Here is an 18,298-nt window from a genome sequence, read left to right on the forward strand (position 1 = left end):
AAGGATGTGGAGAAAAGGGAACCCTTGTGCACTGTTGTGGGAATGTAAATTTGTACAACCACTATGGAAAACAGTACGGAGGTTCCTCAAAACATTAAAAACAGAACTATCATATGATTCAGCAATTCCACTTTGGGTATTTATCCAAAGAAAATAAAAATAGTAACTCAAAAAGATATACATGGCCACATGTTCACCACAGCATTGTTTAAAATAGACAAGATATGGAAGCAGCCTAAATGTCCATCAATGGATGAATAGATAATGAAATTATGGTGCATATATATATACAATGGAATATCATTCAGCCATAAAAAAGAATGAAATCTTGTCATTTGCCACGATGTGGATAAACCTTGAGGGCATTAGGCTAAGTGAAATAAGTCAGATGAAGAAAGACAAATGATCTCTCTTACACATAGAATCAAAAAAACAAAACAAAACAAAAAGCTCATGGATATGGAGAACGGATTGATGGTTGGCAGAGGGAGGGTGGCAGAGAGGGGAGGGATGTGGAATGAGTAAAGGGGGTCAAAAGGCTAAAAAAATGGCAAAAAACAAAGAAATTACAGTGACACAGAAGAAAAATGAAAATGGCTATCAGAGGAAAAAAAAATTTCAACAAACGCTCCCAGGGAAAAGATTTTATGGATGAGGCCAGCTTTAGATTAGGTCTGGTAAAAATAGCCTTGCAAGTGAGGTTTTCTAATGAATCACCAGACGGAACAATAATGACTATTCTCTAGCAATGAGATATTGAAGGAACCTGACTGAACACTATTTTGTTCCCTTCAGTGACTGCTAGTCTGACGACATTCACCATGATTGCAGACTGCTGGTTTTCAACGCTACTGAGGAGCTGAAGATAGGGAGATGGAAATTAGAGGGCAAGGACAAGTTACAAAGCTCATTGTTATTACCAAGAATCACTTGTTTTTCGTGAATAAATGATTCGCCAGATTTCTGCAAGCCTTTGCTTAATTTCCAAACTTTTGAAAAGTTGTTTTTGGAAAAAATTTCCAGTTTTCTCCCTGACTGTGTGTAGAACAGAATTTTCAGAGGTCCTTATTCCACCATTTTCATCTATATCCCTCAAGTACTCATATTTGACAAAACTTTTCTTGGGCTTCTGGTACATAGTCCCAGTTAAGAACCACCATTCAGAGGATTCCTATTAAAAATGATTTGGACATAAGAAGAGGCTGGTCATGCAGCCTATTCTTCCCAAACTTAAAAAAAAAACAATACAGAAATATGTTAAGGCACAAATTCACACTTACGAAAAAAGACAAATGTGAAAGAAGATACCATAAACAAGTTGGAATCTGAAAAGCAAGTGGACAAGAAATGATGACAGAGTCTGCAAAGTGCAAATCTAAGGTGATGCAGAGGAAGCTGAGTCAGAGGCCAGAACAGCTCACAAATTGGAGGGAGCAGGTCACCATGACAACAGAAGCGTAGATGGGGTTAAAACAGGAGGATCGGAATAAAGTATTTATAAGAATCATTTAATGCCCAAATGTACTCATATGCACAACTTGTAACTACTCCTCCCTACCCTGGCAGAATATTACAATCTTACTCTTTGTAGAGGACAGACCAGGACTATGTATGACAAACAGCTACAACAGAGGTAACATACTGAAAATAGAGGTGGGGTTAAGAGTACCTGACCCCTCCAGGCCTGTCCCTTCTTGACTCCCAGAATTCTGACTGCTAGACTCATACTGTCCAGGTACAGACAAGAAGAACTTTCTCTGGGCAAACTGATGAGCATGAGAAAAGATGTAATCATACTAAGGTGACCAAAATACCTTCCCAGGCAGATGATGCACATCCTCATAGTGAAGCCCACTCCACCACCATCACTGACACATTCATAGATACACACACACACACACACACACACACACGCACACACATCTTCTAATATGAAAAACAAAGACCAAAATAAGCAAGGAATAAAGGGACTTTGAAGAAACAGACAATACAGGGTACAGATCAAAACTTCCAAAACTTAAAAAAAGTAACTTCAGAGATGTAAGAGAATCTATTGCATCAATGTAAAAAAAGGCAAGGTTCAACAGGAAGCAGATACTACCAAAAAAGAACATTCAGAGTGCGACACAAAGTTCTTGGAAATTGAAACACCAAAAGACAGAAGATAAAGGAACAACAGAATTCTGAGGAAAAATATTTAGCTAAATGGAAATTATTAAGAAAATATTATTTATTCCCAGCCAAATTATCCATCAAGTATAAGGGAAAAACAGTCAGGTAAGACCTCAAAAACATATTTTTCTATGCACCCTTTTCCAGACTGCTGCTGATGGACACCATCCACCAGAATAAGAACATAGAAAGATGATAATGTGGGTCCCTGAAAAGGACATAACTGGTGAATGGCAACAGTAACTCTCTACTTGATAGTTGTGGTACAATAAAAAGTACATATGTCTAATCTCTGTCCCAGGTTTCCGACATGACACGGAGCTTCAAAAATGCTTGGAATTTCCTGAGTGACAGGAACACCTTTGCTATGCTAATTAAGAATCTTATGGCAGAGGTCCCCTGAATAGATTCAAGAAGAGGGCTGGTCATCAGCAAAACCCTGGATGAGATTAGAGGACTGGAACTTTCAACTTGTGGAGCCCAGGGCCACTTCAAAATACCTCACAATAGTACACTGATTATTTTGAATTAGTTACTTGAGAAGGAAAAAGGGTGTTCTAACCCTCCTGTTTCTGCTCCCCCTGAAGCAGGAAATAAATCTCCCATGTGAAAGATGTTCTCCCTGTGTCCTTACCACCAGAACTAGGGAATGCAGGGCTGAGAAGCTGCGTAAACAAACCTCGCTCATTTACTACTAAAGCCTGCACTCTGCTTAAATCCCTCACAAATTACGTCCCTCAAATCTAAGTTTCTTTGTCCTGGCATTCTTCACGAATTTCTTTCTTTGTGTAAAAGGTATATATATACTGCCTGCTGTGTTCACTCTCCAAGCATCGTTCCTTTTAGGATCTCCAATACATATGTATTAAACTGAGTTTTTCTCCTGTCAATCTAGTCTTGTGTCAATTTTATTTTTATTCCAACCAGAAGAAGAAAGGAAGGGTAGAGAGGGAATTTTCCCCTCCCTGACAAGTTCAACGTCCAGGGAGGGGAGGGAGTACAGGAAATTGAGCTCAAGAATGTGGCTAATAATTTAATCAATCATGCCTACAAAATGGAATTTCATTAAAAACTCTGGACAACAAAGTTTGGGAGAGATTCCTGATTGGTGAACATGATGGATATTGGACCATGACAGATCAGGAGAGTGGTGAAACTTGGCTCCATAGAGACAGAAGCTCCCATGCTTGGGACCCTCCTAGACCTTGCCCTGTGTACCTCTTCATCTGGCTGCTAATTTATATCCTTTATAACAAAACAATAATTGTTAAGTATGGCACTTTCCTCAGTTGTGTGAGTTGTTCTAGTGAATTATCAAACCTGACAGGGTTTTGGGAAGCCCCAAATTTGCAGGCAGTCAGGCAGAAGTGCAGATAGCCTGGAGTCCCCATTTGTGGCCGGCATCTGCTAAGGGCAGTCTTGTTAGGGACCTTGCCTTTTACCTTGTTAGATCTGGTGCTAAGTCTAAGTAGTTAGGATGAGGACTGAATTCGACTGAAGGACACCCAGTTGGTGTCAGGAGATTTGCTGACAGAACCCAAGAGTGAAAGAAAATAGCAGTTCACCAGCTGTTGCCTAGGGAACAACCAATTCAGTTTCAAACAGGGAGAAAAAATGCTTCAAAAGATATGTCTCTAAGAATGTGAAAGATACAAAACTACATGTGTCTGAACATAAGGAGAGCAATTTACACTTCTACGGAAAGTTTGGGGATGAAACAGTGATTGTTAACTTGAAAAATTCAACAACTGGAAAAAGACAATAGCATTAACTCTGAGGAAAATAAAAAGTTATACTAGAAAATCAATATAATCATAGTTCACTGTATGGCTCCCATGTGAAGAGTCATTTCATAATTATTTTAATATACACACTATATATTAATTTAACCCAAAATGATGACATGATTTCATTGGGAGAATATGGGAAGGAAAGGGGAAGTGTATTACTTATTGGGGGTGAGAGTGAATGGAGAACTAAATCCTCATCTTCAGTAATGGGAAGTCCTTAGATACTGACCATAACTCTAAACCGAAAAGAAGTAGTTACTATAAGCATTTCATCTAGAGGTACAGATGTAACTCTCAAAGAAACAGCTAAGAGTTGGAATCCATCGCTTCTGGGAAATGCAAATGGAGGCAAAGGTATGAATAAGCCATGTAGAACTATTTTAGTGTTTAATATACATGCAAGAATTGTATTAACAAAAATACAAATTTTTAAAAAGTATCACCACCCACAACAGTACTGTGACATCACAGAAAGTATAATTTTAAGGAACAAGATCCACAAGGTATGGTGGTGTTCCAGAGTTCACACAATTATGGAGGGTTTGACCTCAGTTTTAAACTCTGTTCTTATGGACCCAAATCTTGTATCTCTCTCTGAATCTTCCTAGTAGTAACTTGCAAACAAGTAAAGTGTTTTGATATCATGGGAATGAAAAAGATTAATTCTGACTAGAAAGGATCCAGAAATCTCTTCATAGAAAGTATCATTTGAACTAGGCCTTGAGCAATCTCAGGCTGCTTTTTGCACCCAGGGAAAGTGCCTGGATGATTTTCCTCCTTTCTTTCCTGACACTCCCTGGCTTCAGGTTTGGTCTGGGTGAAGGATGAAGCTAAGTACAATCCACTGCATGACTCCTGATGTGGGGGTCTACTGAGCCCACAACAGTTTGTAAGTCATCTGTAGTTTCTCACTGCATGGTGCCTCCACTATTAAAACTACTACACACTTGAGCCAGGTTTGGTGGCCAATCAACAAAAAGATGTGTAACAGTACATCTGACAGGGCTGCTGCAAGGACTGAATAAGCCTACTGCAGAAACAGGGATCAGTGTTTCCTACTGCTGTCATCCCTCTGATCTTGTAATCCGTGGTGTGCATTCAGAGTCCTCGAGGCCCACAATGCTTCTCAAGGTACACAGCTCTACCTCCCACCCCTTGATGTGTGTGCTCTGTCCTCCCTCCGGACTCTGATGCCTGCTTCAATGCCTTCACCCTTCAGCAAAGCCACCCTCCCTCCCAAGCCAGTTGCAGAGAGCTTTCCTTGATGCATGTATTAGTCAGGGTTCTCCGGGGAAAGAGAACCAATAGAATATATATATAATGTATATAAATAAAGAAATTTATTATGGGAATTAGCTCATACAGTTATGGAATTTGAGAACTCCCACAACCTGCCATCTGCAAGCTGGAGAACCAGGAAAACTAATGGTGTAATTCAGTCTGAGTCCAAAGGCCTGAGAACTAAAGGGCCAATGGTGTTAAGCTCCCCCCAGGACTTCGAAATTGAAAGGCCCACGAACCAGGCGTGCTGATGTCCAAAGGCAGGAGAAGATGGATGTCCCAGTTCAAGCAGAGAGAACAAATTTGCCCTCCCTTCACCTTTTTGTTCTATTTGGGTTCTCAACACACTGGATGATGCCCGCCTAGATGGATGAGGGCAATCTTTATTCAGTCTTTCAGTTCAAATGTTAATCTCTTCCCCAGAAACACCTCATAGACACACCCAGAAATAATGTTTTACCAGCTATATAAGCTCTCTTAGCCCAGTCAAGTTGACACATAAAATTAACTATCATAGTGAGGTCCCATCAGAGCAAGACACAGTACTGTCCCTATTATTAACATCTGCTTGCTGTAGCTTTTTCCCATCTACCTATTTATCTATATGTCTGTCTCTCTATTTTTGCCTTTCTGAGTATTTCCGTCTATCACTTGCAAATTTCATATAGCTGGAACTTTCAAAACTGAATCTAGGGTCCCTGTTTTTAAATAGGTGTATCTCCTCATTTCGCAAAATAGTGATTATGGATCAGACTAGGCTTGTTTCTGTCATCAGAACATGTTTCTGTTTTCCCATAGTATTTTGTTGCGTTTCCTAAAACAACTTCTAAATATTATTGGAATTTTCGAGTTTCTTAGTTCCATTTTTGCCCTTAGGGTTTGAAAATTGTATAACCCGTTTCAATTCTTATAGTGGTTATTTAAAAATTGGAAAACACATGTTTCCACTTGTTTTATATATGTGTGTGTGTGTGCGTGTGTGTGTGTGTATTTGGTTACAGACTTCCGTTAACATTTCAGGGATGTTGTTGTTTGACATTTATTTAGGCTTAATGACATTTTTTTCTGATCTCTGACTTTGTATTTCTTATAGCCACTTTGATTTGTTTTTGTTTTTTCATAACTGGATTACATTAACAACTCTTTCAGATAATTTGTAGGTTGTAAACCTTGGAACCTTGCATATTTGAAAACTTTGATTTGTTTTTCTAGTTGGCTTCGTAGAGATTTGGGGGCTAACAGTAAGTTTCTCACCTGAGCTTTGACATCATAGCTCACTGTTTCCTCAAACCTTGAATCTTCTGATAAGACATCAGATGTCATTTTCACAAGCATTCTTTGGCAAATGATTTTCATCTGTTCTGGATGAGTTTAAGGTTTTTTCTTATACTTGGTGTACTAAAATTGAAGTACTCAGTGGGTCTTTCACATCTAAGTTTTCATGCCTTCTTTGAACTCTAGAAGCTTTTTTAAAAAAATCATTTCTTTGGATTTGTACTTCCCATTTGCTCAGTTATCTCCTTCTGAGATTCTATTAGACTCAAGTCAGAATTTATTCCAATATCTACTGTCAATCACTGTTTCCAAATACAATTTCCCACTGCAGGGCTTCTTGGTAAAGGTAGATCCAGGGCTGTAGTCGGACGTATGTGACAAGCTTGGGACACCTCATTTATTTTGTGCCACAAAATAGAGAAGCTACCAAGGATCACAGAGACCAGACCAAAATGGTAGAGGAGTCAGCCTGACAATCTGAGCATCAGGAACAACAAAACTGCAATGAAATAAAACACATCAGATACCCCAAAATCAACAATTCCAAATGATGATAAAATCTCATTGGTCACCTATTTAAATACCTTGAATATTGTATAATACATTTAAAGATTTTTTAAAAATACATCCCGAAACAAAAAATATGAAGAGGACTTGGGTTCAAGTCCCAAAATGCTCTCTGCCTAGACGAGAAAGGTCTTAATTATACAACACCTAGTTTGCATGATCATCAAAGAAACAAAAATAAGGTTGTGAAAGGGTTGGAAATCTTTAAAGGTATATATGTATAGATGATGTCATTTTAAGGCTCTTTTTAGATACAGACATGGAGATTTACACCTCAAGTCAAACAACCAAAGCTAACTATTAGTAAGGGAGATGGGCCCTGAACCCCTCCCACTCCAGGTCCATACCCACAGCCCTTTCCAGATATCCTGGCAGATTTAATGGTAAAGTCAGCAGGAGACTCATTTTCCCCCAGAGTAGCATTTCTGAAATACGTGCAGTCTTTCCTACCCATTCCAAGGCACCGAACTATCCCATCCTGCTGTCATTTCCTCTATTTGAGACCAAGTGCCAAGCACTTTAAAAGCGCCTCTCTCTAATTCTGTGTGCCTTCTTAAAGTGATATTTGGAAAGAGAGAGGAAGCCAGTGGAAAGCTGGCTTGACGACACATCAGTGACCAGCTGCTCTGGCTGATGCAAAACACCACTGGAAAGGAAATACATTTCCTGTCATGACTATTCTTTTTCAGTTTTTAATTTAATCCACTGCCCATAATTTTCCCTGGCATAACACTGAAGGTGCCATCTGCACACTGTTATTTTAATGCACACCCACTGTTTACTGACAAAGGGTCATCCTGGACCACAGCCTTCACATTAATTGTTCCATACATAGGAACAGGATGATAGGGTCCACCGCCCCACTCTCTCAAGGAAAACGAGGTAAAAGGAACTCCCTGTGGCTGTGCACTGTCTCCTAGCTCAGCTCCAGTGTGCAGGTTGCTGCATGAAATCTCTCTCACTCCTGGGACCCTAAGGCAGCACAGACCACGCCCTGGCCTAAGGACTTAGAAAAGTTTCTGATGCAGATTCTATTTCCTCTGGAGCTATAAACACAAGACCACTAATAGAGAGAAAAACAGAAGCCTCAAACCCAGATTTGGGGAGATTCTCCAGCTTTAAATATCTACACTGCCTGTAATTTACCTAGCTTAAAAAAAAGAGTATCTCCTGACTTCCAATTGTCTATAGGATATGCCCTGAAGAATAAGCAGAAACACCTGAATGTTTGCAAATATCAGGATTCAATGGACTTTGTCCATTTTTATCAACATACCTGTTATTCTTTAGTTTTTATCAAGGAGTTTTATTGATCCTCAATCTGCAGATATTTTAGGTAAATATAAAATATTGTCCTAAATGATTCAGTCACTATTTGCTGAGTAACTACAACATTTAATGAAAATTCTAAAAGTAACACTTTTGGTTTTTAAAAGAAAATCTTGTAAAGAAGTTTTTAAATGTTGGTTTTGTTTTCTTTTAAAAAAGAGTTTTTAAAGCTTTTCACCAGTTGATTTTTAAAACTCATAAAATGTTTCATTGAATATATAAGCTATGAATATAAATATTCTTTTAAGGTAACATACCAAAAATTTCACTACCTCATTAAGACGTCTGAAAAGTCAGTAAAGAAAGGTTTTAAGTTCTTAAGACACGTTGGAAAATTTTATGTTTATTTTCCTTCAGTATCAGATTATAAGCAACCAAAACAAAAATAAAAACAAAGTCATCTGCTTCTCATTTATGAGCCAACAACCTTTATCATGAGACCCTGTTAGCTCAGGGTCAATCTTCCTCACCAAAAAAGAAAAAAAGACTCTGTTCATCAAAAGACACCACTTATCTGTAAGTACATTCTACTTCAATTAAAAGTTTACAAAAGAGAGAAAGAATATTAAAACAGTGAAAATATATGCCAAAGAGTCTGAGAAGATATTTGCAGAAACATACAACTGACTAGGAAAAATAAAACAAAATGAAAAACCAGATAAAAATAGGCAAGAGACATGAATAGACACTTGTCCAAAGAAGACACCCAAGTGGAAAATTAAGAAATGAGAATGTCTTCAACTTTATTGGTAATCAGGGAACTGCTAATTAAAATCACAAGGAAGTATTGCTCCACATCCCCCAGAAGAGTAAATTAAAAAGACTGCACATACCAAGTGTGGGTGTGTATGTAGAGCAGTGAGAGTTTTTCATACACTGCTGGGGAGAATGATAATTAGCATAACCATTTTGAAATTGTTTGCCTTCATCCGGAAAAGTTAAACATATGCCTCCCTATGACTAGCAAGTTCACCCCATGCATCTACACATGTAACAGACAGAAACGCAAACACAGGTGTATCTTTACACGTCACAGACAAATGCAAACACCTGTATCTATACATGTGACAGAAACACAAACACATGTGCATCTATACATGTGACAGAAACGCAAACACGTGTATCTATACATGTGACAGACAGAAACGCAAACACATGAGCATCAAAAGTCATAGACAGTAAGAATATTCATGGCAGTGTTCTTCATAATAGACAAAAGCTAAAAACAATCTACCCATCCATAGAACAAGAAATGTTATTTTCACACAATGAAAACAAATAAACTACAGCAACAGGCAATTTGGGTGACTCTCACAAAAATAAAATTGAGAAAAAGACATTAGACCCAAAAGAATACATTCTGTATGCTCACATGATTCTGAGGAGAATATAAAGTTCGAGAAAAGGGCAAAACTAAACCCTGGTGCTTGACGTCCTGCTAATAGTTTTCCACCGGGAAAGTGGGGAAGAGCTGTGGGGAGGAGCAACGTGAGTGGGCTCACTTGTGATAGTTCACTGAGTTGGTGTTGATATCGTGTCACATTGGGTATGTCTATACTTATACCACAATTCAAAGTTTAAAATAGGAATAAAGACTGACTTCCAAAATGAAACATGACTCTCTGAGTTAGCCAGTGTATTAACGGTTCCTTCAAATGTCAATAAAACATCTTAACAGAAAACAGTGAATAAACTAATGTTTCCTGACTAGTGATTTCAGTTGTAAATTTTATCAGTTTGAGCTTAATCAAATCTTCCCCTGCAATCAGTGAGCAGCCTCAGCTTAATTTTCTTAATCTAACTACCACCCCCCACCCTCCTGCATAATACATTGTATGTGTGAGCTTTTTAAAACACACACATTAGATTAGAAAACTGTTTTACAATTCTGAAGTTTCAAAATAACTTGAGATCTGCCTGAACACTTGCCTTCTCTCCAAAATAAAACACTCCGGCTCAAATGCCTTCTCCCTGGCATACAGACACCACCTCTTTTACTACAGGTGGGAATCTTTACAGACAATTTACTTTCAGTGATCAGAGAGTAAATTCCCCACGTTGAATCACTGCACAGGTGGCATTCATTAACCAGGAGAGCTACAATTCCACCCCCACTTTGTGCACCTCCACCTGCAAGTGGGACAGGACAGCTCCTTCATCTACTCCCTGACGCCGAGCCTGAAGCCTCAAGTCCCACAACTCATTCTCCTGCAGTGACTTTTAACCCACGACACAGGATTTTATACAATTCCTTATTTAACCTCATGTTAGTTTCAATCATTTATTTTGGCTTTCTGAGAGCTGTGATTCCACGGCTTTTTCTCTTGGAAACTTAAACATATTATGTGGTCTTATTCTGAGATTAAAAAAAATCAACAAGGACAGGTAAGAGTAACAGGTGTGGGTGTGTCTGTCTTTATACACACATAAACGTGCACACAGACACATTATTTGACAATAGTTTTGAATTTTATTTTTGCTAAAATAGTTTATAGCTGATATTGACTTTGACTAAGGAAATCACTGAAATAACGGGCAGGAGAATTGCTATTAGAAGGTTCCAAGTGACTTTCTTCTTCTCTGAGAAGGAATCAAACACTACCTAATCCTAATAAATCAATAAGAGAGCAGAGATTTTCGTTGGCATCCCTCCATGACAAGACTATTTCTCTTCCTTTAACAGCATGTCAGGGATGAATCAGGGGCTCTGAGAGAAGTGAGCCCTATGGGGAATATCCTCAGTGGCAGACTTGAAAGGCAACATTCACAGGAAAGATTCCTTTAGTAAAAGTGCCTATAATCCTTAGTCTCTAAAGATAAAAGAATTTTGGATATTTATGTCCCAGAGCTACAAAGAGGTTTGAGAGAGAGACAATTTCTACCATAATAAATCTGGATCAACTATGAAGGTACATTGTAAACAAGTTTTAATTTAGAATTTCAGTTCTGCTACCAGCAATGCTGAATTACATGATTCTCACCAACTCTCCAATGAGAACAATTAGATAAGCTGTAAAAACACAATCATCATGCTCCTGAAGGCACCAGAGAACTAAGAGGGCAATGAGGAACTGCAAGACCAGGAGCGGGGAAGCCTGTGAGAAAACCAGGGTGTGGGGCCACTTTTCCAGAACCACGCACTGATTCCTGAAGCAACACCTCAGAGGCCAAAAACGTAAGCAGATCTTGACAGACTCGAGAGTTAGGGGGACAAAACAGGAGTTCAAAGTTCGTTAATAGAAGGAAGACCCTAGTAAATTCTCTATATTTACACCCTAGAACATATACACAAAAATAAGAAACAGACCAGCCCTTTCAGGAATTGGAGCCCAGCTCCCCATCTTCTCAACTACTAACTGGATTGAGGTGATTTGTTCTTGCTGGTGCCGTAGCCTGGATGTTGGTCACAGACAAATATAAAATTGGAGGAAGAGAGTATCCTCAAGACCCTCAGATTGTCTCTACAATTTTTTCTTTTTTTTTAAGATTCCCTTGTTTGTTTTTTTTTTCTTTAGTCAGCCCTGAGCTAACATCTGTTGATAATCTTCCTCTATTTTTTTTTTCTTCTTCTCACCAAAGCCCCAATCCATAGTTGTATATCCTAGTTGTAGGTCCTTCTAGTTCTTCTAGGTAAGACACTGCCAAAGCATGGTTTGATGAGCAGTGTGTAGGTAATCGCCAAGGATCCCAACCAGCGAACCCTGGGCTGCCGAAGCGGAGTGCGCAAATTTAACCACTACGCCACCCAGCCGGCCCCTCTACAATTTTTCACATATAATTCTTGGGACAAAATAAAAAAGCAATCACATGTAGAAGCAATACCATGAATCATTCAAATAAATACTTGTAAATGATTTCTAAAATAAAAATAGGAATAGGGATTGAATACATAGTGATGGTAAGAGTTAAACAATAGTGGGGAAAGAATTTAAAACTCATATTTGTTTACTATTGGCCTATTTTATCACTTTAAAATTAATGCCTGCTAATATTTTTTAAGGCACCATAATGATATTATGCCATTCTAATTTTTAAATATTTCCCTACACATCCCATAAACACAGAGAAAAGAGAGCATGAACTGCACCAGAATGCCTTCAATAATGGTGATTTGGGTGATTTTTTTCTCCCTCAATCCTTCTTTTTGTTTAATTTGGTTTCCTGCACAAAACATATTACATTTGTAGTTTTAAGAACTATCACTCATAAAAATATTATTACTTAATTGTACCTTGGGATTTTTTCACAGACTGTCTTCAAGGTATATAATTTTTACAGTTAATATTTGATATTAACTTAGAGTTTTAGCATTTTCAATAGTGGCTAATAAATGCAAAATCATAAGTCTGACAAATTGAGCAAAGGCCCCCACAGGGATTTCAGGTAACACACAAGCCCTTAGGCTATCGGGTTCCACCACCATGCCTGTCATCTGTAGCAGCAAACCCCAAATGCATGACCACTTAGGGCTACTGTCTTGTGGTGAAAGCTCATAAAACTTTGCAATCCAAAATCTATAAAATACACAAAATCATTCATGCATAATTATGTTTTACATTTGTGTATAATTAAGTGTTGAATCATATTATTCATTTTAAATACCTTACCTTCTGGACATGCTTTCATAACTGTGCACATTTATTTTATGCAAATAAACACTTAGAAGGCCTTTAGATGGATGTGTACAGGTAAATGACTAAATGGCATGAATAAAGTAGAAATATTATGGAAACTGTTGGCAGTTTGGAACCTTACATTTGCATCACTTCAAAATGATTTCTTATGTGTTATCTCATTCCCAGCTCAGTTACAAGCCCATGATGTAAATTAATAATCACCATAAGTCAGAGTATGCATTTAGAAAATATTTAGGTACTTTCACACAACAAATTTATCTATGTACCCACATCAAGTTTATATACACAGTGATATATCATACATTGTATGTCCAAAGTATCTCTGGAATCTGTCCACTTCTCCACATTCCTATAGTGACTATTCTAGTTCTGACCGCTTCATCCCTGGCCTAGACTTTCCCTCCTCTAATCTATCCCCAACACACACTGCCCTTAGCATCCTCTATCTAAATGCGGATCTAGTTACATCCCTCCTTTCTTTGAGAATCCACCACACCCTCCCACTCTCCACCTAGTGCTTCACACCAAGGGGCCTGCTGAATAGCTAGAACAGACCACAGCAGGTAAAGTAATCTCTTTGAAAATGTATCTTTTGTCTTTTAAATATATACACATTTTTTCACTCTAATCTATAACTTGTACTTGTTGGATTTAATACAAATATCATGGTTTGGACTGTTTCCATTTCCAGGAAAATATGCAATAGCAAGCTAATCTTGCAGCTTCACAAAATCCCTAGCACACTACCTCCTCATGCCCTTGGAGGTACCCAGACTAGGGCGCAGGGGAAAATCTAAACTCTGCAGAGGCCCTCAAGACACCACACGCTCTACACCCCTATCTGAATCCACCTCCTTCCCCCTACCAAAAAATAATTCTATCCTTCATCTTGTAAAGTGTGTTTCAAGAATATAATTCTTACAAAAGGGTCTGCTAAAAAACAATTAGTAGTTGGTCAATACTATATGCCTCTTACAGAAATTCTCAATGAACATAAGCACATTACATTTTCTGAGATGTCTTGCAGCAAAACTTGCAGCCAAGATTAAGATCAGCTGGGAGCCAGTGTTCCATTGAACACACCTTGTTGAAGGTGTACTGTCCTGCACCGCACCCTTAGTCTTTCCTCACCCTGTTCCCTTCACCTGGAAAACCTTTCTTACTTCCTCCCATTGGCAAATTCCCACTCACTTTTAGAAATCTAACTACCTCCCCTTTGAAACCATTCCCAGCCACTCTAACTGGATATAAATGTTTTCCTCTATGTGTATATGTATCACACCATACAGGCATTTATGTTAAATTACACATGTGGTAATCTTAGATTTACATGTCAGTCTCTCTAGCCAGACTGGGAGTTCTAAAAGTAGAAATCATCCCTTAGGCATTTATGAATTCCCAGAATCTATCAGGGTCCACAAGATGAGCTCAATAAGTATGTGTGGAATAAACTGATGAATGAGTAAATAATCTTTCACAAAAATAAAATAAGTAGCATCATGTGCCATCTTCCCATCACTCTAGCCAGGAAATGCCTGCTGGTAAAACGAGGAACAATAACAAGATATGGGGGGAATGGTCTCTGGAACAGCCCAGTTGGAAAGGGCAAACGACCCCTGAAATTGAATTTGTAAAGAGAATCTTGGACCAGTCAAGACTTTGCCACAAGAATCACTTATGAGAGCTACTGTGTCTCTGTCCAGGGTTCTGAGATTCCAGCTGGAAAGCCCGGTCTCTGCTTCAAAACCAAGCAGAGCCAAGTCCGACTGGAATACGAATGGCTGCATATTTCATTATTTCTGATACAGAGACTTATTTTTCACCCAGGATCTCAGGACAGTCACATTAAATCAGTTACAATTCAGCCAGTTTAAAGAAAAAAAGCTGACCTTGTCCCACAAAAAAAGTTACCAGCTCTTGAGGATGCAGAAGATGCAAAGGACTCTGGCGTTAGATGTGGGTTTTCCTCATAGACCTGCCTCTAACCAATGACAAAGCTTGGGCAAGTGACCACACTTTTCTAGGCAACAGCTTTTCGAACTTTGAGTTGAGTAGTTACATAAATAAGATGAAGCAAAGCTTCAGTGAATCACCCACATGTGGGAAGCACTTTCTCTTATTTAATCCTCTTAAAACTCCTTGAAGTGGGTCTTACTATTCTCACTTTACACATGAGGAAACAGGGCTTAGAAAGGTAAAGTAGTTTGCTCAAGGTCACTCCATGAGCTCACAGCATTGCCTGGCTGGGAAGTTCAATGAGTTCATGGATAGATCCATGGCCAAGATGAAACCAAGGCTTTCTCCCTGCCATACCCTCTCATGACCTCTGTCTGAGAACAACCATCTTCAAGTGTTTCTCTAACACTGGAATGTTGATGACACACAGCACACAGTGTTCGTGATTTATGTTATTTTTTAAGTTTCCTAACTTGACAAAAGTTTGTGTTTTATTTTATTTTTCAATAGTCATATCGAGTAACCCTAGCTTCTTGCTAAATTTCTCATAAAACTCCAAAATCCCTCATATAATCTGATACCTTAAAGGTATCTTAAAGAGGCAGTGGCACCCAGGAAGAAGACTGCAAATTCTTGGTGAGCACCTCCTCTCCAAAAGAGGTTGCCACAGCCTTAGGAGGTCTGCTCCACTTCCTCCCTGCTCCTGCTCCTCAGCTGAGTGGCACTGAACTCTCACATCACATCCAGCAAGCACAAGGACCACTCCAAGAAAGGCAGCTGTGGAGCACACACACAGCATGAAGCACTCTGGCTAGAGCCAACCCTGGGCGAGTAGGGTGGGTTTCACTTTCTCACCCCATCATGCACCACTTGTGGAGTGAGTGTCTTGTTAGCTCAGCTGCCTGGTCCCCTGTCATGTTGCGGGGGAGGGTAGTTTTGTTTTCTTTGGTTTTGATGAAAATGATCATAGTCATGTATCTAGCTTTACGATCTCTCAAAGTTGCCTCCTCATTCTTTAGCTGATCACAGTGACCAATGAAGTGCTATCATATCCGTTTTATTAACGGGAAAGTACAGACTCGGGACACTTATGAAACTTACCTAAGATGAACCATCCCGAGATGGGCAGAGCCAGAACCCACCAAGGCTTCCAAGTACAAATCTGGGGCCCGTCAAAGTAACAGAGCTGTTGCTCCATGAAGTACTTGACTCCAAAATGCCCCACAGCCTTGTGCCACTCCCAAAGTCTCCACACTTGCCTTTCTCTCTGACCTGGCTTAGCTCAACAGTAGCGCTTCTCTTTCAGCCTCTCCTCCGCCATAACTCAAAATTCTCATCCTTTCTCCTTTCCTGTAGCCCAAGGCCTTTTAAATAGCAATATGCTCTTTTGTAACCTATGCGACAGCACTTGTCTTCCTTCACAGTTCTCCTCTCCTCATAACTCATCCATGTCACCACATGTACATGGAATGTGTTAAAGCACAGTTCTATCTGTAGGAGGAAGTACACATTTAACACACTTGTAGTATAAGAAAGGAAGCAATTCATCGCAGCAATTGTAACTAGGTGAAATTATCTAGCACGCATTAGTGTGGGGACTCTTTTTTTGTACGATTATGAAATATCCCCTGTCTTCTTACACCACTTATCTGAACCCCTCTAGTGACTCTTAGCAGTTTCTAGGTGAAGTTGTGGCTATCCTCATAGCTCCTTCCTATCCTATTCTTCTCTCCCCCTGAACACCATTGTCCCTGTGTCCCACCCCTGCCCTACACTGCCCCAGAAATGAATCCAATGCCTTGTGTAGACTATACACTGAAACCCACTTATAATGAATTAAACACTTTTTTAAAATAGTTGTAGGAAGGCTATGCCAATGAAAATTAAATATTCAAAGCAGTCTAGAAGAGCAAAAGAACAAACTTACACAGGTATTGCACAGATTTGCCAATCAAAGTGAGCACTAATAAGCCTGCAAGGCAAGAAGCCCATGGCCGGGAGCAGCCCTCTGAAGAACAGACAAGTGTACCTTGGGTGTGGAGCTTGCTCATCATCAGAGCAGGAACACCAGCACTACCCTCACCAGCAAGGCAAAAAAATGCTTGTTATTGGAATGGGGTGGCAGGGAGTCTAAATGTTCACAGCTGGCCCTCTGCCTAGACAGATTAACCACCTGCAAAGCCCAGGGCCAGGCCCCTATCCCAAAAAGTCTACATTCCACAGGCAGCAGAAAAGTCTAGAAATGTCTAAATTGACACTGAATGACAGACTGCATGCCAACACACCATAAGTGGTACAAAATATGACCATTGGGATCCTGTGCTTGCTGATTCCTGGCTCGGGCTAGCGATACTTTCACCCTGAGTTTCTAAGCTGAGGGAAAGGCGGGACTGAAATACCCACGACAGGTGGCCGGAGCGGTGGAACATGCTTCGCCCGGTTCCTCGGAGGGCAGTGAATCCGAGGCATGTAGTAGTGGACAGGCCCAGGTCAAGTCAGAGCGCGGGCCTGCCTCGCCCGCGGCCAGCTACACTGTCTGGGCCAAGTAACACTGCCTGGCCACCGGATGTATCCACAGTACCAGAGCCCGCGGCAGGGAGACAGCAGCCCTGGGGCTGGGGCCAGGACTCACCACGTCCATGATCTGCAGGAGGCTCAGAGAGAAGTAGACGGTGAGCGGCTGCGAGTCGTTGGCCACGGGCCTCTCCAATGGATTGTAGTTCTTGACCAGTTCTTTGTAGAGCTTCCTCTGGAACTCGCCTTGCAGGGACACTTAAGGAGAGGAGAGCCCCGCAGGCTGCTCAGGGAAGGCCCGCAGAAGTGCGCCCCACGCCCCCTGCCCACGACCCCCGTCGCCCAAATGTTGCTGCCGAGACATGCGGGACTCGCCCTCCCTGGACTGCCCCTAGAAGCGGCCCCCGCTGCCCCTCACCGGCTCAAGCCCCCAAACCTGGCCTCGGTGCGGGGCACACAGAGCCGCCCAGGATGTGCCCAGGATCCCGCGGAGGAGGAGTGGAAGGCTGGGAGACCTGGCGGCTTTACCGTGCAAAAGCGACGCGGCCAGCGCCAGCCATACGGAGCGGCGCATGTTGGATCCCGGAGCTGCCGCGGGCCACCGCGCCCGGCGTCTCGGCTGTCGGCGCGGGCCTGTGCCTGCAGCCGCGGAGCCACCTCTCCCGGCTCAGCTCGCGCGCCTTTAAAGAGCAGAGCGCGCGCCCCCGCCCCCGCGCGCCTCTCCACGTGACGAGTCCCGCCCCCGCGCCCCCATCCCGAAGTCCCGCCAGCCCACCA

At 40.8% G+C, this 18,298-nt stretch overlaps 1 protein-coding gene across 1 annotated transcript in view; it reads right to left on the reverse strand.

Annotated features, from left to right (window-relative positions):
• LOC124236000 (neuronal acetylcholine receptor subunit alpha-7) overlaps window positions 1-18,095 on the reverse strand; it is a 105,576-nt gene extending 87,481 nt beyond the window's left edge. Inside the window, exons 1-2 of the mRNA XM_046654603.1 lie at window positions 18,050-18,095; window positions 17,640-17,779 (exon numbers count right to left, since the gene is read on the reverse strand). Coding sequence (XP_046510559.1) covers window positions 17,640-17,779; window positions 18,050-18,095 — 186 coding nt within the window. The remainder of the gene's footprint in view (window positions 1-17,639; window positions 17,780-18,049) is intronic.
• Window positions 18,096-18,298: the final 203 nt, after the last annotated feature.

Source organism: Equus quagga, chromosome 2 (assembly GCF_021613505.1).
Source record: "Equus quagga isolate Etosha38 chromosome 2, UCLA_HA_Equagga_1.0, whole genome shotgun sequence".
Lineage (NCBI taxonomy): Eukaryota > Metazoa > Chordata > Mammalia > Perissodactyla > Equidae > Equus > Equus quagga.